Source organism: Impatiens glandulifera, chromosome 2 (assembly GCF_907164915.1).
Source record: "Impatiens glandulifera chromosome 2, dImpGla2.1, whole genome shotgun sequence".
NCBI lineage: Eukaryota > Viridiplantae > Streptophyta > Magnoliopsida > Ericales > Balsaminaceae > Impatiens > Impatiens glandulifera.
Genome location: NC_061863.1, coordinates 50,164,279 through 50,177,171, shown reverse-complemented (window position 1 = coordinate 50,177,171; position 12,893 = coordinate 50,164,279). Strand labels below are relative to the sequence as shown.

General features: G+C 32.6%; 3 protein-coding genes across 3 annotated transcripts; all 3 read right to left on the bottom strand.

Moving 5' to 3' along the window:
• Positions 1–2: 2 nt before the first annotated feature.
• On the bottom strand, positions 3–1,905 carry LOC124924842 (zinc finger protein CONSTANS-LIKE 10). The gene is made up of 3 exons (XM_047464831.1): positions 754–1,905; positions 429–696; positions 3–336 (listed from the first exon to the last, which is right to left on the bottom strand). Exons 1-3 carry the CDS (start codon positions 1,418–1,420, stop codon positions 207–209), a joined length of 1,065 nt encoding a protein of 354 aa, XP_047320787.1. The 5' UTR covers positions 1,421–1,905; the 3' UTR covers positions 3–206.
• A 2,966-nt stretch (positions 1,906–4,871) lies between these two features.
• LOC124926042 lies at positions 4,872–7,306 on the bottom strand. The gene is made up of 4 exons (XM_047466202.1): positions 7,114–7,306; positions 6,927–7,026; positions 5,571–5,957; positions 4,872–5,210 (listed from the first exon to the last, which is right to left on the bottom strand). The coding sequence occupies exons 1-4, from the start codon at positions 7,218–7,220 to the stop codon at positions 5,082–5,084; spliced, it is 723 nt and encodes a 240-aa protein (XP_047322158.1). The 5' UTR covers positions 7,221–7,306; the 3' UTR covers positions 4,872–5,081.
• A 928-nt stretch (positions 7,307–8,234) lies between these two features.
• On the bottom strand, positions 8,235–11,732 carry LOC124926559 (uncharacterized membrane protein At3g27390). The gene is made up of 9 exons (XM_047466808.1): positions 11,592–11,732; positions 11,390–11,498; positions 11,108–11,300; positions 10,318–10,743; positions 10,126–10,232; positions 9,507–9,678; positions 9,227–9,422; positions 8,894–9,134; positions 8,235–8,736 (listed from the first exon to the last, which is right to left on the bottom strand). Exons 1-9 carry the CDS (start codon positions 11,683–11,685, stop codon positions 8,496–8,498), a joined length of 1,779 nt encoding a protein of 592 aa, XP_047322764.1. The 5' UTR covers positions 11,686–11,732; the 3' UTR covers positions 8,235–8,495.
• Positions 11,733–12,893: the final 1,161 nt, after the last annotated feature.

Genomic DNA, 12,893 nt, shown 5'->3' with positions numbered 1-12,893 from the left:
AATTCATATTACAAAGCTGAATGATATTATTATTATATTGCATGTACAGTGCCAATTGAGAAATTAAGTGGAAAAATCCCAATGGCAAATTGGCAAAAGACCCTTTTAGAGGGCTCTTCTTTATGTTCTACAAATTGGTATATCTATATAAATAAGCACTTCAATTAAACATTACATGGCAATGATGATGATTGTTTCAAGGTTTATTAATAGCTTTTTGTCGGTCCCAAAGGATCGTAATCATAAACATCGCCAGCCTTCACAAACCGTCCCTTCACACGCTTCCTTACATCGGCCCTTTCTTTGCGCGAGACATATCTCACTCTCTTCTCGAATCTGCCCAACATAAAACCGCACAATTAATGTTGAATTTTGGATATAGCTGAATAACAGTTTATTTGAGAATTGAAGTTGAGTGAGTGGCTTACTTGCGAGCTTTTTTCTTTTCTTTGTATCGTAAAACTGCGCTGGTTCTGGTGGTAGAAGGCTGCCTAGGAGAAGCTTCACAGTCAAGATGATCTCCAGTACCGCCATTACTTTCTATTGAGAAACCAGAAAACGAAATTCCAGAATGAGCTTGCTTGACGAAGCAGAGATTCGGTTCTGTTTTAGAGCTCAGTATAGAATCTGCTGATGCTGCATTACTGCAAGCTCCGATTGATGAGCCCTGATGAAGAAGGAAAAAAGGAATTGAACCTGTTTTAATACCAGCAGCTCATTTGATAACATTTTACTACTATTACTAGAACTAACTAACCTCGGCTGGATATGCAGTTCTGTAATCGAAATCGAACCAGCAATCAGTTCCTTCATGGAAAATATTGTGAGGATTGTCGAGGTTGAAAAGTTCCTCAAAGTTGTTTATAGTTAAGTTGACATCATCCATATTAAAATCGTCGTCGAATTCTTCTCCAATTCCGCATAAAGCAGGTAACTTGGACGGAGTTGATTTAGTCTTTCCCAGCTGTTGTTGGTCTGCAATTGATGTTGTTCTTGAACCGGAAGAAGAAGAAGTAGTAGCATCATGCTCCTTTTGGTTGATGGTCATTGAACCGAGTTCCTTCTCACAAACAGAACTAGTACTATCAAACGCGATATCTTGAAGAAAAGGCCAGATCCTACTGAATTCATCCGAGGAAGGACAACCGGAGTAGCAATTCACCGGTTGTCGATTGCGAGTGCGATTGTCATCATGTCCTTCCCAATCGCAATCTTGACATAGCGATAATCTTTCTTCTATACGTCTAACGGATGCAGGCTGCGAGTTACATCTCTCGCAGACAAGCGTCCTGAAATGACGCTGAGAAAGAGCGTTTGCAGAATGAACAGAACGGTCACATGATAAACACAAGCTAGCAGCATCAGATCGACAATATACTGCTGATTTTTGCTCCCTACAGTAATCGCAAATGTAATCCATCCTTTCTCAAACAGCAGTAGTAGTACTGTAGTAGTAGTAGGCTCTCTCGATGATTATTAATTTGACAGTTTCCTGTGCTCGTGCGCCTATTGCGAATGTAGCATGATAATAATAATTCACAGATCTACAACCTAAGTGATGATTGATGATCAATTTCTAATTTGCTAAGGAAACAAGCAGTTCCTATATATCTATCCTCTTGTTCGAAAAAGAAAGAAACAAACAAAAGGAATATGAAGAAGAGATATATAGCGGCGGCGGCGATGGATGAAAAGCAAGCAATCGGAAGTGATCGATTGATTCTGTTTGTTTCTACAAAGAAAAGTAAGAGATTACCGTGGGATATGAAGAATTCCGAAGATGATTTGAAGGAGCAATTTGAGTTGAGGAGGATGATTAATCTTCTTTATCTCTCTTCTTCTTCTTCTTCTTGTGTGAGTGCTTACAGTGCTTACAAGGCAGGTCTTTTTGGGGTGGTTGAGAATAGAAAAATAATAAAGTCGATAAAAAGTGCAGATAGAGTCGGGAAAAGTTAGAGAGAGAATGTGAGTCATTTTCAATGCACAGCTCAATTTGGGACCCATTTTCTGTTTTACATATCAAATTATTGAGAAATGTCATCTCATCATTCATTACACTTTTTTTTATTTTTTTTATTAAATATATTTGAGTTTACTTATTAAATAATATTATTTATTTATACCATTACACGTGTAAATCAAATATTTTAAATTTAGTTCTCATTAAAAAAAAATGTTATGATTTAAAAGAAGGTTATCTTAGTCAATTTAAAAAATAAACTGAGTCAATTACTAAAGAAATGATTATCATATAGGGTGGGTACTAGATATTGGGTGGGTCGTACTAGTGTTTTATCATTATTTTATATTTTTTTAAAAATTTTGGTATAAAAAAATTCATACTTATTTTACCTTAATTTCGGTATATAAAAAATTCATACATTTACTTTATTTAAATTTCGGTATGTATTATACATTTGATATTAAAAAATATATTAACTTAAAAAAACATATATTAAATAATATTTCAGTATAATTATATTTTGATATTATTCAAAAATTATATTTTTATAATTAAATTAATATCAAATTTATTTATTTATTTCTTTATAAGTATTATATATATTTTAATTTATAAATAACATCTCGGTATTTTGGTATATCTCGATATACCAAAATTTTAAAAAATCTCATATCTTTACCATACCAATAATTTTGGTATCGATACCATACCTTATTTTTTTTTTATATATACCTTAAAAATCAATATTTTCGATATATTACGGTACGGTATTTTCGATATACCTATAATATTGGTAATTTTTTCCACCCCTAATCAAGTATAAGTAAGAATGGAGTATTTTTTTCTCTTTTCTTATTTGAGAGCGAAAATAGGGAATGAATGACGTGTCATTAAATCACTAATTGAAAAAAGAACAAACACAAATGAGAGAAAATTTGTTATTTTTTTAGCATTATGTCACGTAATTCTCTCTCCCAATCATTAAAAATTTGTTATTTTTTCAGTGTAATTCTCTCTCCCAATTATTTCTCGTAAGAACACATTCTACTTTTCAATTATGAGAATTCAATTATTTCGCATAAGAATGGTTGTTCAGAATCCTAAGATTTTCAATTTTCTTTCAAGGAGAAAAAATATTTTAGTAAGAAACAACTAAAAGAGTAATAAGAATATTTGTATAAAATATGAAACGAATATAATTTATAATGTTTATTATTATGAAAATGTATTATAATAAATGATAGGAGTAGGACATCATACATAGTTGAGTATGAATGAAGTATGAACCTGTTTATAGTTCTTCTTCTTCTTGGTTACTTTAGTTCTATAATAGGTAGCTCCAACAACCACTATTAGGAGGAGGAGCTCTTCATGTGATTTTGTCAGCTTACCATGTCAGTCAGTGTTTGTTTATGTCCCAAAAAGGGTGATGCCTTTTGCAAATTATTGCATTTCACTGTCACACACTGTTTGAATTAAGGGTTTTTAGAAAAAAATAATATATTTTGGGTTTTTTCAAAAAAAAACTTTAAGTGTTTATTTACTCATCAAATTAATTAATAACTAAAATATAAAAATATATTACATTTTAAAAAGACATTTTAATAATTCATCCTAAAATAATCTTAAATAACTTTTTTATACATGTACATTTCAACCCAGAAAACTAACAAACCCACATATTTTTTATCAAATAAAGATATAGTAATACTCCCCCATAGAAAGGATCCAATATCAAACAAGGTCCTATGTATTTTAGGGATTCAAATCCATGTGCAAAACAACACAAAAGTAGACCCAACACAGTCTTTTAAGAGCTTGTGTTTGGTGACATGTACATCATTTGTGGGGAAACATCCCAACAGATATGTAATTTTAAGACTTACTGTAGACAAACTAATCTTTGAATTTTTTTAATTGTTTTTTACATCTTGTTTGTTATTTGAAGGTTTTTCTGTTTGTTTGTTTTTATTTAAAATTTAATAAAACTATTTTAATATTTATTCTATTGTCATGTTTTTATAGCTTAAAATATAATCAAATATCATTTTATTCATAAACCACTCACTCAATTTATTAATCAAAATTTAAAAATACTTTCCATTTATATAATTTTTTTTATAATATATATTAATACTCTTATAAAGTTATAACTCACTCTCAAAATCTATCACACATCAATTTTTTTTAAATAAACTCCAACCAAAACTAGTTGATGAAATACTTGATTTTTTTTGTTAAAATAACATTGATGTAACAAATTTTTTTTCTAAAAAACTTAATAAAATCCTAAAAAAATCATTTCAAACAAGCTCTAGGTCTAGGAGGTATATATATATATATATATATATATATATATATATATATATATATAATTTTCAATTTTTCTATGGAATAACATTTTTTCCAATTTGGAAAGTTAAGCAAGATCAAAATTCCAAAGTCATATCACCCCCAACGTTTTTAGTAAAAGGACTTTTGTCAATTGAATAACCTAGTGGGAAAGAATATAAGTTACAATAGGCTAAAATAAATAGATCAAAGAAAAAAAAAAATAAGGCTCCACCAAATGAGGTAACATCCTGTCAGTTGCCAGCTTTAGTTAAATATATATCCGAGATCTAGTTTCTCAGCAGATACATTAAATTTTAACTACATATATAACACACATAAAGCATTATTTGGATCAATTTTGGGTGAGAATGGCCAACAATAATGTCAAGATTCTCAAGAACATGGTCATGTAGACTATTAATTGGACATAGGAACAACTGATGTTATGGTACAACTATTTGTCTCTTACAGGACCAAGTTTAACTTGTAACAGAAAATACAATGAGTTTGATTATCGGTACCATAAATTTAAATAATACTAGTATAATTTAGAGAATTGCTTAAATAAGGTTGAAAACATTAGATATCTCCATTTTCCTTAAATTTATGATGCAATGAACAAAATTCAGAATGAAAACAAGTAAGTATTCCTTCTGGCACATTGCTCATCAGAAGTGCTAATAACAAAGAAGCAAACAAGCCTATTTGAAAGCGAATTTTGACTTAATAACCTACCGGATGTGACGACTCATCGTAAGCTTCAGAAGAGCACAAATTTAAGGATTTACCCATATAATGCACGCCATGCCTCCTTTGTCTCTTTTGATGTCTTAGTTGGGTTCCATGTCACTTTCTCTCTAAGGAAAGACAGCTGAGAAATGCTTGTCAAAACCTCACCCATCTGGCATATCATCTGAAACAAAATTGGGGGAGCAGATCCAGATGAGAAGCAACCAATATATTTTTCAATTTTAGTTTCCAAACATAATCTTGTTCTAATACGTTTCTGGTTTCTGGATCCAGGATTTTTGTGTGTTTTATATACAAATACACCCAATTTGTAGATTTGGTTAAAACTGTCGAGCCCATTCACATGCCTACATATAGACCTTCAATAACAAAAAGACCATTGAAACCTAAGACAATGTGATCAAAACTCAAAAGCTATTTTTGAATAATAAGGAAAAATTCCATGGGTATTATTGTCATTCCCTTAGCTATTTTAAGGGGTTGCATGACAAAAAAAAATATAGCTATTTTGGGGAAAATTTACCTCGATCTCTTCTTTCAAATTGTTACTTGACATGTTTTGACCACTCTGCCCAATAAGGACACATGATGGAAATTTCAAGGCACGAACCAGATGAAGAAAGCATGCCAAATGTTCATGATGGACCTGTAATGATGGTGGGGGATTCTCAGTCTTGCCTATAACTGCCCGAATTGTTTCTGTATCTACACCCACTTGCAAACCATAAACCGAAACATGGTTGGCTGGAGTCGATCTCTTTTCCACTTTTAGATTTGATGATGGAACAACTATTGGCAATACAATAGTGGGAGAGACTGATGACTTTTCATCTTTTATTGATGCCAAAACCTCATTGAGAGCACACACAAGAACTGGAGGATCATACTTTTTCAGAAGTAAAATAGTGACCTGAATAGCGAAAAGAAAGTATAAAACTGTGAAATAACAGAATACATGGGGGGTAGAAGGAACAATCTCCTCTGCATACATTCAATGGGAATTAGTTCAAGGATAAAGATACTGTCATGGAATAATATTATTAAATGGATGCAAATTTAATGTTGGCTTCTATATAAGAAATAGAAATCAGTTTATGCAGAAATTGTGCAAGACAAACCATCAATCAATACACAACAAGATCTCTAGTGTACAGTCAAAAGAATGAACTGCCTGGAGCTTGTAAGAGAGATAGTTTGACTGCCCTAACTATGAAGGAATATTCCTAAGATGTTAGTGAACAAGACATACTTATATATTGATTGACATCTTCAGTTTTGTTTTGTCAAAGAGGGATCCATCATAGTATATCTTCATTATTGGGTATAATGTCTTCTGCATGGGTTATCAATCAATCAATCTACCCTCACTACCAAAATGAATTAGAATTAGGGTTCATAATTCTATCGAAGGCAATTGTGTACAGGCAGATGATGATTTAATCTAGTTAAGCTTGGAAGGTAATCGCTACTAAATAAACAATATGTAATGTGAATGAAAACCAGAAACACCAGTTTCCAGTTGGATCATGAAAATTCTTCAGAGCTGATGAAAAGTTTGCATTTAGCTGATTCATAAGCCTTATCTGTGAACCTCTTTTAGGACAAAACCTGATCATTCAGCTTAATTAAATAGATTTCAAAACAGCAGCAGCTGGTTCTTCATCAGATAAAGCCAGAATTTAATTGTTAATTGGAATTTGGACACCTCATTTCAGAATAGGAAGTAAGATTCATATTCCATAATAATGTATACAAAAAACTGTTTCTATGATCATTTGATACTAGCTATGATTAGCACATAATATATAAGCGTCCATGAATTTCAGTAATCAGCATGATCAAAGACAATAAGACGGTTAAACAATAGAAAATACTAGACCTCATATTGGCCATTTCCGTCGACAAAGTGGATGGCATCGCCGGAAGCATTATGATCCTTGATACCGTAACGTTCCAAGGACAGTTCAAACGTCTCTTCACTGCAGAGAGACAAGAAGAAGAAATTAGGTTTTGAAGGTGAAGTTTTACAGGAAAAGATGGGGGGAGAGAGAGCAAGCGGCAGAGACAATCTTTGAATAGATGAGTTAGGGCTCGGTTGTAGGGCATTGGAGATCGTGGAGGCGAATCCATCGTCGTCGCGGAAAAGGAATATTAGCTTCGGAGCCACCTTCATTCTCAGTTCTTAGATTGTCCTTCGGTTCCCCGTCGATGGCTGCTCCTGTGATTTATGATGCCTTAGTCTGAACTATGGAGTTTCCTCTTCCCCACTCCATCTTTTATTTATATTTTCATTTACAAATTTTTATTTACAAATTTAATCAAATGCATTATCTTATTTAAATTAATCAAATTTAAATAACACAAATTTGTGTAAACTAAATCAGGAACATGCTAAAACCGACAAGATTGTGTTTTCCTAATTATGTACACTCCTTCAAACATACTTAATGTATTTTTAAAAAATATTAAATATTATTATTATTTATATATATAATTAAGTATAAAATAAATAACACTAACTTTTTATCGAGATTAGAGTTAATTATTTTAATAATTTTAGTTTATTTACCAATAAACCAAAAATATTACATTTAAGTTTCACCTCAATAAATAAGAGGTGGATACCTAATTTCCTGAATTCGAGTCCCTGAAATACAGTAAATTCTGCGTCCGGTTAAGTTGTCCCATATTTTACCAAGGTAGCCCAGTGATAAAAGTCGACTTAAGAGTTAAAAATATCACGGGTTCGATTTCATTTAAAAACGCTTTGAGTTTAAGAATCGATTTCATTTAGAAGCGATTTGAGTTTAAGGTTCGATTTTATTTAGAAGCATGGGTTATCATTCTAGTTCTCCTTTAATTATAAAAAAAAAAATCAATTCCATTAAAAAAAAAATTGTGACAATTAATCTCTAAATCATGTTTATAACTTTTCAAATATAAAGATAACTATAATTTTTTGTTTTTTTTTTTATTTCAACTCATATAAATAATCTACACAACAACCATCTCATTGATAAACCATGATTTAAATCATGAATTTATATATAAGGAAAAGAATATACTAAAAAGGAAACTAAGTATATACTCCAGAGTATTATTACTGTACTTTTATATTGTACAAAAGAACAAGTATTTATACAGGGTGTTATTACTGTACTTTTTCCATTGTACAAAAGAAAAAAAATATCATATTAATCGTGGAAGAAAGACTAGGTTGACCTACCATGGTAAGTAACAATAAGTGTCCATTTCCTTACACTTCATGCAGCTAAGTTTTTGCCTTTCATGGTCGAGCCGAACCTCAAGTTGGAAGTGTACAAGTAGAACGAAACCACGACCAGACCAGACCAAGCCAAACCAACAAACAAACAAACAATGGTCTCTGAAGAATACCAAAATCGAACCTGCATAGGTTTGTTTAGTCTCTCACCAATTATGCAGTGATTCAAACTATTTCTTCATTGTTGTTGTTCTCAACACCATGCTTTCCACTATCCTCATCTATCAACTCATCATTGTTCCCACTTGTGGACATATTTCTTCCTTTGCTTTTCACACTTGATCCTTCCATTTCCTTCCCCAGCAGACCACTTTGCATTGCTTCAACAAACAAGATCTTCGAGAGAGTCTTGAACCGCCTTCTGAATGTTGGCATCCTAGACATCGATCCGACAATTCCCTGCAGCCTATGCAAATATTTGTAAAATGATATACAAGTACCAAATACATATTTCCAATCCTAACATTTATTTTCCACATTTTCCATTCTGTTCATTTTTAACTACTCTTCAGTTGAAATTTTCTAAACAGGCTGTCAATATTCATCAAAGGAGAGAGCCTCACCTCCTGAGAATGGCTTGCAACTGTGCTCTTCTGACATTGTCACCTGATGGGAACTCAGATTCATCCCAGTCTTCAGGCCTCTGATTCTTGTGCTGCATAATGAGTTTTGTTAGGCACGTCTCTTCACCATCATTCAGTTTCAGGCCCTTAATTTGCTCCTTCATTATTAATAATGGCTCGATAAACCATTCAAAAACTTTCTCTCTTGGTGCATTTGTCATTGTTAGCTCCATTTCATCAGCTACAGGAAGTAAAGAAAGAACAAATTAACAAGTTTAACCTATTTTAGATCTATTCATTGTTTCAGAGTGTTCAAAGTGTAGCACAACATACAGATCAGCAAACCCGACGAATCAGACTTAGCTGAAGCAAGAAGACACTGCAAAATGCACCAAGCAGGCAACTTGACACATAGCTTCCTACAATCTCCTTTCAAAATGCATTTCTGAATGTCTTTGACATCTATAAGCCCATCCCTGAGAAGAATTTTTCCATTCATCTCACATGATTTAAACAGCCAGTCCCACACCTGTCATAATCCTCTACAATGAAAATCTTCCAAAATATGCCAACGTTAATTTTTAAAGAACTTTATACAGAAAATGCTGCTTACCTGTATGGGTTTATACTGTTGGATCGCAAACTTTAAAGTTCTCGATCTTTGAGATGCCAGCTTAGTGAGAAAAGAGCCTTCTGCGCCATTCCTCCACCCTTCTCCCTCATTTTCGATGGACTTCCCCTTCTCTAGATTATTCTGAGGAATCATATTCATATGGTATCTGGGCCTGGGCATTGAAAACATTCATCATATATGAAACATTCAGCAGATACTTCATTTACTACCTTTTCCTATAAAATGAGTATATCTGAAAACTAATATTTTGTCACAATCAAGGCTCATTGAAAATTTGTCAGTTAAAATGAAAGTGATTTATATTTTTGGTTTGGTATAAGATGTTTTCTAGATGATGATCCACACTATAGTGTGGTTTTTGTTGTAGTTTGGTATACCAATTATCTTCTACATCATGATCCAAATTTCAATGTAATACTTTTTTTCTCCATCATCATCTGATTATTGTTTGTATCAAAGGAGAGATTTTTGGCAAACATAACAAATGTATGTTTTTCTGGATCATGATCAAGATAAAAAAGAAAATTATACCAAGAAGTATAATCTGCATTTAAGTTGAATCAAATGCACAACATAGCACTGAGAAAAAAAAAATTACCTGGGAAGGCAGGATCCTTCTCTCAGGTACAGCATATCGTTGGCATATTCGTCAAAAATTGAAATTATAGCGATAATATATGCCATTCCCATCTTAACAGAGTTCTCCTGAGGTATGACATTAAGACACCATTAAAAGACTCTACCTGAAAATTTCATAGAGAGGTCCAAAATTCTACCTCCACAATCATACCTGATGAACGACTATTCCACCATACAACCCAAGAAAAAAGCTGGAAAAGAAAGCGCCCAGGACAGCTCCAATTACAGCCAAAGGCCATAAAATGATGGAAAGAGCAGCAAATGGTACACAAACTGCCTCAAGAAATGGTCCTTCTCTTCCAACCATGTCTTCAAATAGCCTCCTCCATCCTCTGAATAGCATGTAAGGACTCTTCCATACGGCAATAATAGAGATTAGAGGCACATCCACTAACATGCCGAGCAGAGCAACAAGGATCGACCCTGGGAGTCTCATTAACTTTATATCCATAGGCATTTCATCAGGAAGAATCTCCTCACACAATTCGTCCATATAGGAAAAATAAGAGTGAAAGCAGAAATCTGTGAGATCCCGTACTAAAGTGCAAGCTCCTTGTACTGTCGGCCAACATCCATCCTAACAAAAGTACGCAGGCCATTTCATAGGGAGAATCATATTATCATGGAAACTTCCAATGTGCAGATATTTTCAGTCTCAAGCAAGAGTTCAACCCATTGCAATGTTATTAATTTAAACTATTTTATTCTTCTGTAGAAGTTTGATGTCCAAGAGAGGCTCCATAAATCATCAATAGGTCCAAATAACATACAATTCAAGCCAAACACTTAATGCACCAATGACCAAACTCAACTATATGCGAATCAAATGGTTCCATTCAAGGCCTCATTGACAAGATAAGTTTGAAATCTATAGAGGCATTCACAGTTAGAAAAAGAACAAACCAATAAATAAGCAAAAGTTGCAGAAGGGCAAAACTTACAAGGATGCAACGAACGCATTTTTGGGCAGCATTCTCACCAACAGCCTCAAATGTAGCAAAGAGAGGGGCAATGAATCCATAAGCAAATCCACCAATAAGGCTACAAATAATCCCAAGAAAGAGCCACAATGCCAAAGGCACAGGCAGTAGAAACATAACCAAAATCTTCAAAACCAATCCAATCTTCTTCGTTCTGAAAAATGTCAAGAAGAACATCCCCAAGTTTTTAAATTCAAAAGCTTCAAATTATGACGACCTAATAGCACTAAAGTTGATTCATACCTAGCTATGCAAAAGTATGTCCAGATAACATGAGCAGGCCAAAGTCCAATTATCACCGCAGAGTTTCCAATAAAAATAATCCCTCCCACAATTGGAGCTATGACTATACCTGTATAAACAAATATAGAATCGTGGCCATACATCCTGATTGAATTGTCACAAATAGACATAAATCATCATCAAACAGTAGTGTTTAAGTAACCTTTGAGGAGGCCAAGTATAAGTAGGGCGATGAAGAACGGTAAAAAAGATAAGAGGTTCCATAGCTTCGCCGCGAAGCCAACTGGAACTTCCATCGCCGTGCCTATCGTTGTTGTTTTGAGCAGAGAAAGAAGGAGAGATCAATGTCGTTTACTTACAGTTGATGCTTTGATTACGAAGGAAGGAGAAAGAGAGTTGGAAAATGAGGAGAAGAAGGTTACTCGTGAAGATGAACACGCGTCCAGTGTCTTGGTCCCATCGCCAGGTGGCGATTGCAAAACGCTACAGCAGCGCGGCGTTCGCGCCAAAAATAACATTAAGTACTTGTGACGCGACTATAAACAATTGAAATAAATTAAAAAAACAGAGATTATATGTATATCGGAAAGAAAATAAAATTTGCTCTCCAAGAATTTGTTATCTTATTTTTAAAAGTATTATTTTTATTTTTTAATTAATTTATCACGTTTTTAAATTAAATGATATTTAGACATGTTTTAATAGTATTTTTTAAAATTAAATATTATTTTTTAGATTTACCTATTCTAATTTGTTAAAATTTGTTTGAGTAAATATAAAAATGTGTAAATTAAAAAAAGATTTAAAATTTTTTGAATAAACATAATTTTAATATTTATTTTTCAAATCTATATATAATAATGTTTAATTTTAAAGTGTTCGGATTTTCGGGTGGAGAGTGATAGTTAATTTAGATATATGTGATAATAAATTGATACTTGAGTCGGATTGTGAGTTGACCCGCCCATAAATTTAAAACGGTTAAAAATAAAATAAAAAAATATTATAGGTATGTTTCAAACTTACCTCCTGACAAAAATAAATACAACTCTATAACTAACTAAGCTAATAAGATTTTATATTTTAAATTCAACATTAAATTTGATGAAAATAAATATTTTAACAATAAGTTCAACTTTTTAACTAATTAATCTATATATATTATAATTCTTAATTTCAAAGTGTTCGGATTTTCGTTGAGAGTTGTGGTTAATTTGGATATATATGTGATAGTAAATTGATATTTATGGTCAGATTATGGATTGACCCGTCCATAAACTTAAAACAGTTAAAAATAAAATAAAAAAATGTTATAGGTATATTTTAAACTTGCAACCTAACAAAAATAAGTACAAAATTTTAACTAAGTGTGATTGTAACGTAGTTTGTCGAGTGATAATATGTCGGTATCAATTGAAAGTGGTTAAAAAATATGAATCAAATACTTGATTGACCAAATTGTGAGGTTACGATGTTAAATGTTAAAAAAATATGAATCAAATAT